We start from the raw sequence: 6,911 nt of genomic DNA on the forward strand, positions 1-6,911 counted from the left end.
CCCCCACCCCACCCAGGCTTTCCTCCCATCCACAACTTGCACAACTTAAGGCACACACTGAAGTCATCCTTGAATCCTCTTTTCCCTCACCTCACCCCACACGCGGTCCATCAGAGGGCCTGTCAAGGTCACCAACACTTCTCTCGAATGCATCCACTTCTGCCCACCTCCTCTACCACCGTGGCTCCGACCACCACCATCTCCCACGTGAGCTACTGTGGCAGACTCCCCCGTCACCGACTCATTTTTCCTACCCCTTCCAGGCCACGCTGCACACACCACCAGGCCCTGTCCCTGCCTTGGGAGGCCCTGTATCCTCTGGCTCCAGTCTGCCTCTCCGGCGTCCGATCCCCTTGCTTACTCTAGCCTAATTACACTGGCCTTTCATCATTTCTAAGCCATGCTCTGGTAAATTAAAGATGACTGCAAATTCTTTGCATATCCCTCTGCCACACCAATTGAGAAATGGAGTTTAATCCCCTTACCCTTGATGTGGGATAATCTGCCAAGATTCTTCCTCAGAACCCTAACACCTGCCTCCCTTCCCTAGTACCCTACATGCTACTCCCTGGAATACCTAGACTACTCTTCCCACGCTCCTACCTAGTACTTCCTTCTTATCCTTCAGCTTAAATGCTCTTCAGAGAGGGCCCTTCCGGACCACCTCGGTGAAAAGTAAAAAAATATCAAGGCGAGACCTATATCAATCTTTTATTTCCTTCTTAACACTGACATACATGAAACAAGTAAATAGGCAATATAATTAAACTGACTACTTATCTTCCTCTCTAGAGCAAGCAATGGCACACTACTGCCCTCAGGCTGGACACCTCCTTTTACAAAGAAAGTTTTACTGCAACACAGCTCCGCCCATTATGTTCATCGATACTTATGAAATAAGAGTTGAGCAGATGCTACAAAGACAACGTAGCCCATAAAGCCTGAAATATTTGCCATTTGAGCCCTTTAACTCTGTAGAGGGTAAGAGCTATGGCTCTCTCATCCCTAGATCTCCAATACCTCAGAGTATTTGTTGAAAAAACTGAAGGGCTTTGAGGCTTAGCTATAAGTGCTTCAGCTGTAAGCCAGGGCTAGACCAGGGCTGGGTCCCTTCTGATGTCCCGGATCTAAAGGGTCCTAGATGATGGCTTTGGAAGAGATACAGCAGGACTCATAAGTCTCAAGTCCAAGGTCAACCAAGTAGACCAAACCATTTCTCTCACCCCTTCCACTCAGTTTCATGAGAGGCCAGGAGGTTGGTTAGGACCCTCTACCACCTTTCAGGGGTATATCGCTTTTGCTAACACCCGGGCAAGGATGCGATCATTTTCAAGGGGAAAAAGGGTCCTCTGCTTCTCTGTCCTCCCCAGCAAGCATGGGCTGGACTAGACCCTGGAGAATAGCCATGTAGGAGTGTGGGAAGAAATGCTGCCCTGGTTCAGAAGCTCCTCTCCAACATGGAGATGGCTCTGGTGACAAGCCAGGCCCCACATGTGCCACGTCCTGTTAAACTGCACATGGGGGTTATGGGGAGGAGTGAGCGCAGGCACAGACTGTACATTCATATGTCTGGGGGCTGCCGTGCCATGTGTGTACAAACGTACGGAGAGGAGGCAGGCTCTGAGAATGTGCCAGGTCCCTGAGATGAGCTGCAGATTTTTGTGCCAGATGTTGAGTTACTGTTGGGGGGGGGGGGGGGGGGGGCTCTGCTCAAACATACTGCACATACTTCTCTTTTTAATCTGTTATCATCTGTCAGGCCCAGGGCCAGAAGAGAAAGCTTTCCCTGTTCCTGCCTCCCTTCCCCAATACCAAGGTCCTCATCCCAGGTTCCGTGGGTCCACGAAGGGCTGCCTCTAGCGAGGTAAGGAGATCTTACGGGCTGTAAAAGAGCCGGATTCCACCAGTTCTAAATCCTGGATGGCTTCCAGCAGCTGTTCCCGTGCAGTTCCAATAAACGAATTCTCCAGGAAGGCAGGCAGGCCTCCCACACCATCCCGCAGGGTATACAGGGGCACACGTACTAGGCCTAGCACCTGTGAAAGGAAGGAGACAGGTGACAATGAGACAGGTAGCTCATCCTACACAGATCTTTCCAGCTCAGAGGTCTCACCTCTTATCAGTGCAGCAGAACCAAGCCTGAGGACTTACGCCTTATACCTATTGCGCCCACCTCTCTACCAACAAAAGACCCAAGTCATGCTATTCAGCTTCAAAAATGCTAATCCTTCCTACATCACTAAACTTTTGGTGGCTCTTTGCCTCCAGGATGCATGCTTGCCCCTACACCAAGTAGTTCTCAAAAATACACCAGACCAGTCATTTCAGCACCATTTAGCAACTTCTGAAAAATGCAAATTCTCAGGTCCTTTTCTCTCTCCCCCACTGAACCAGAAATTCTGGAAGTGGGGTCAGTAATAAGCCTCCCAGATGATTCTGATACCTGCCCAAGTTTGAGAACCATCTCCATACACAATCTGTCCCCTTACTCCCCTAGCCTAACGACAAAGGTTTCCCCACAAAGTATCAGGCCACATTTCCCACCCAAGAAAATCACGGGCCAAGGGTGCAAGGCTTAGCCAAATCTATGGGGAGAAGAGAGTCTTGGATACGTATGTTCCAAAATTAACAACTGCAGAGGTCAGTAAAAGGGGCAGACTACGCCTGCTGTGCCTAGTCAACCAGATGAAAGAAGCCCAAGGCCCCAGCTACTCCAGGAAAGTGGGGGAGCGGCTTTCGGGGGGCAGGGAGGCCATGGGGCTGGGGTTCCCGGGCCGGCCCCACCTCCAGCCCGTGGTCCTTGGCACGCGTGGCGCCCATCTCCACCGCAACCAGCTGCTCCAGCGTCAGGCGCTTGGCGTAGAAGTGGGCCACGACGTGCGGCCCGGACCCGGCGTGCGAGCTGCGGTAGTCGGCGCGCTCCACACGGAAGTCGGCCACGGCCTCGCCCAGCTCCTCGATCAGCTCGCGGTTCAGCCCGGCCTCCAGACTGGTGTCCTGCAAGTTGACGAGGCCGCCGGGGAAGCCGAGGCGCCCATCAAAGCGCATCTGCATCTGCGGGAGAGGGAATTGGGGTTGCCCGGGCGCCCGGTCGGCGTCCCCGGGGGAGGGGGAGAGGGAGGGGACGGGGCGGGGCGCGTCCCCCCTCTCACCAGGACGGCGTAACGGAGCGGGATGCGGCCGAACAGCAGCGCCGGGTCCGGCGCGTAGAGCAGCGCGTGGCACGCGTGCCGCCAGCCAGGCCCCAGCGCCAGGGCCTGCTCCAACGGCAGCTTGCGGGCCCCGGCCATGGCCTGACGCTATCCCAGCCGCAGTCCCGAGGGCCCACGTGGGAGGGCGGGCCGGGCGGCCGCCAATGGGGGCGGGGCTTGCAGGCCCGGGGGGCAGGTGACGGCCGCATCCGGATTGGGCCCCGGGAGGGGCGGGGCGGAGGCGTGGCCGGCGCCCTGGGCGCAGAGCTGGCGCGGAAGTAAAGCTTCAGTCAGGGCCGGGCCTGCGGGGTATCCTGGCTGGCTGTAATTAGGGCCGAGGCCTGCGGCTGGAGGCGGCACGCGAGTCTGAGGGAACTGCATCTGGTTTGGTTTGGGTGGCACTCGGAGACCGGAGCTGGGGCCGGGGCTACCGAAGCCGAGTTGGCTTTAGACACTTGGCCTGCCCTTGGACAGTGGGGATTGGAGAGGAGCGATGGGTGTTAACAGCTGCCCTGCGTGGCTGAATTGGAGGGGACTCAGTGGAAGTTTGAACGTTGGGGGAGAGTTGTGCTAGGATGAGTTCAAAGTTTACGGCCTGGGTGGTTGGTGGCGTATGGATGGGTTTCGTAGGACAGGGGTGGTCAAGAAGTGTGGTTCTAGACAGAAATTGCGAGTGGTGATAGGCAGTGGATAGGACAGGTAGGATAGGAAAGGATTGATGTGATTTTCAGGGGAAGAGTTAAGTGAGGAAAGAGCTGTGGGTGAAACCCTGTGGGCGCAGGAAGTGTCAGATTTAGAAGTGGATGATAAGGCTTTCGGGCTTTTACCCAGACGCACTCAGACCCTTGAGCTGTGAAGGAAGGAACAGCCCATCCCCAGGGCAGGGCACTACTCTGGGCTTGATGCCGAGGAACTGGGATTCAGAATCCCTCACCCCAGATCACTCCTTCCCCACCTTTCTCAGGTCCTGTGCAGATAGATATAGCCTCTACAAGAGTCCGTGTTTATTACACAAAGGAAGGGAGGAGGCAGCTCCTTGAGAGGGCTTGAGCTTAAAGTCACAGCCTGTAAGTGACAGCACATGATAAGAAAGAGCCCACAAACCTGCACAGATGCAGGCTTGTGATCTTAGCAAGTCATTTAACTCAGATCCCTAGTTGCTCATCTGCTAAGTGTGGATGATACCAACCTTTTAGGGATAGTGAAATGTTTAAAGCACTAAGAACAGTGCCCAGCACAAAGTTAATGTAGCCATCCTTGGAGTCGAGGGTAGGCGCAAAGTGATGTGTCTAATATTAAAGACCTGTGGGTTGGAATTCAGCCAACATCAGGCCTCAGCATTTGGAGGGGAGAGGGAGTGTCCCTGGGATCATCTTTCCTAGCTTAGTCTTCTGAATAACATGGCAGAGACGGCATCCACTAGTATCAGGCAACTGAATCAAGGTGATGAGACTGTAGGTGTGCCACAATTCATTGGCCTGTTGGAGTACTAGGGGGTTTGGAAATGGCCCCTGTCGCACATTAGAATCACCTTGCAAAAAGCTCGTGAAAACTGCCAATTCCAGGCAGACGCCCAAGACCAACTGAATCAGCATCTCTGGTGGTGGTTTTAAAATTTGATTCAGGTAACTACTAAGCAACCAGTGCCCTAACCCTTAACCCCTAACATTCCAAAGTTGACTTGCTTTTTCTCCTACATGGGCTTCCTTGATGGATTTAGGGTCAGGCGTGCCCTTTCCAAGCTTCAGGCTATTTTTCTTTCCTGGTTCTTTGAGGAGGTGGAAAACACTATGAAACCAAGGCAACAGCTATTAGAGAACTAATGAATGACTTTGGAGACCAGAGCTTTCTCAGGATGAATGAATATGGAAGCCCTCAAGACACCCCCCCCCCGCCCCCTCCACACATACACACACAACCTTGTCATCCCTTTCCAAACTGCTCCCTACCTCTGCCGGTGAGTGCAGTCTCCATCCCCTTCCCCCATTCCACCCTCCTGAGGCAGATTGTCCAGGAGTCAAGGCTGGAGGTAGAGAGCTGAGAGCAATTCCATGTCCCTCAAGAGCTACTCCCAAGTTCATAATGGCACTCAAAACTAAAAATAAATCAGTGGTCAGCCTCAGAAGATGCTAAAGAATGAATTCATTTGAAAAATAATCAGGAGAAAGGGGTGGGAGGGCTAGGCAAAATAGGTGAAGGGGATTTAGAGGTACAAAACTTGCGATTATAAAATATAGTAAGTCATGGAGATGCAAAGTACAGCATAGGGAATATAGGCAATGGTATTGTAATAACACTGTATGATGACAGATGGTGACTGCACTTATCACGGTGAGTGCTGAGTAATGTATAGACTTGTCAAATCACTATGTTGTACACCTGAAACTAATATAACATTGTACATCAACTATACTTCAATACCAAAAATTAAAAAAAATTCTGAAATTTAAAATTTAATAAGTACATTTTTTACTTATTTTAAATGGAGCCTGAGGGTCCCAAGCAGTGCACCATACCGACTTTCAGGGGCATTGAGAGATATTTTAAATTTCCTGAGAAACTTAGCAGTCTCTTTCAGACATCAAGAGCAGTACTAGCTTCCGTTCAATGATTAGATTTGACAGTAGATGGCTACATCCTTTTTTTTTTTTTTTCAACGTTTTTTTATTTATTTTTGGGACAGAGAGAGACAGAGCATGAACGGGGGAGGGGCAGAGAGAGAGGGAGACACAGAATCGGAAGCAGGCTCCAGGCTCCGAGCCATCAGCCCAGAGCCTGACGCGGGGCTCGAACTCACGGACCGCGAGATCGTGACCTGGCTGAAGTCAGACGCTTAACCAACTGCGCCACCCAGGTGCCCCGGCTACATCCTTTTTGATGATGTCCTATCTTTGTGAAGCTGGGTTTTTAGCAGTTGTGATGAGAAGCAAATATGAGATGAGAAAATCAGTGTGGAACAGGGATTGAGGGTTTGTGATGGTAGATGGTGATAAACGGGTGCCATGTTGTTAGGATATAACACTTATTAAGATGTTTGGATCTAACCATTTAGCAAATGACATTGTTAGCTATTTCTTTTGGCTTAAGGGGACCATGAAAAATTTATGGACACCCTAAATTACAGAGAACTGAGAAATTTTGGGAGTCTCTGAGATAATCAATCCATTAATTCAATAAATAGTATTTGAATCCTGAAATAATAATAATAAGGAGGAGGAAGAGGAGGAAAAGAAGCATTTATCCTGTCTTTTTTTTTTAATATGGGCTGTCCCTCGGGACTCCCAAATAGTTGATAAGGGCAAGTTTATGTAGGGTATTCTAGTCAAAGAAAAAAAGATAGAGCCAATCATAATTTTACTATTTTTAAAACTTAGGTAATAGATAGTAGGAAATGATCATCAATGACTGCTAACATCACTAAAAGAAAATCGGATCTTACGTGCCTCACAATGGAAGAACGCACCACCTACTATGAAATATTCTTACCAAAAAACTGAATTTGAATCTGGATCTGATGACAATTTTATAAGAAATACAAAAGAACGTCTTTTTTAAATGTCAGGAAGAAGCTAGGAAGATCCATGTAGTAGTGTATCAGAGCTGGAGACAGCAGTATGAATTTGTGTTTAGCTTAACTTGGATACAGATGATTACACATAGAAATAGTTATGGCTATGTGAATATACAAGGGTTAGTGTACACAAATGTCCTCACTCTGTC

General features: G+C 50.1%; 1 protein-coding gene across 1 annotated transcript; it reads right to left on the minus strand.

Annotated features, from left to right (window-relative positions):
* Positions 1 to 693: 693 nt before the first annotated feature.
* NUDT16 (nudix hydrolase 16) lies at positions 694 to 3,327 on the minus strand. The gene is made up of 3 exons (XM_049629834.1): positions 3,153 to 3,327; positions 2,785 to 3,054; positions 694 to 2,036 (listed from the first exon to the last, which is right to left on the minus strand). The coding sequence occupies exons 1-3, from the start codon at positions 3,288 to 3,290 to the stop codon at positions 1,857 to 1,859; spliced, it is 588 nt and encodes a 195-aa protein (XP_049485791.1). The 5' UTR covers positions 3,291 to 3,327; the 3' UTR covers positions 694 to 1,856.
* Between the last annotated feature and the right edge of the window lie 3,584 nt (positions 3,328 to 6,911).

Source organism: Panthera uncia, chromosome C2 (assembly GCF_023721935.1).
Source record: "Panthera uncia isolate 11264 chromosome C2, Puncia_PCG_1.0, whole genome shotgun sequence".
In the NCBI taxonomy this organism is placed as follows: Eukaryota; Metazoa; Chordata; class Mammalia; order Carnivora; family Felidae; genus Panthera; species Panthera uncia.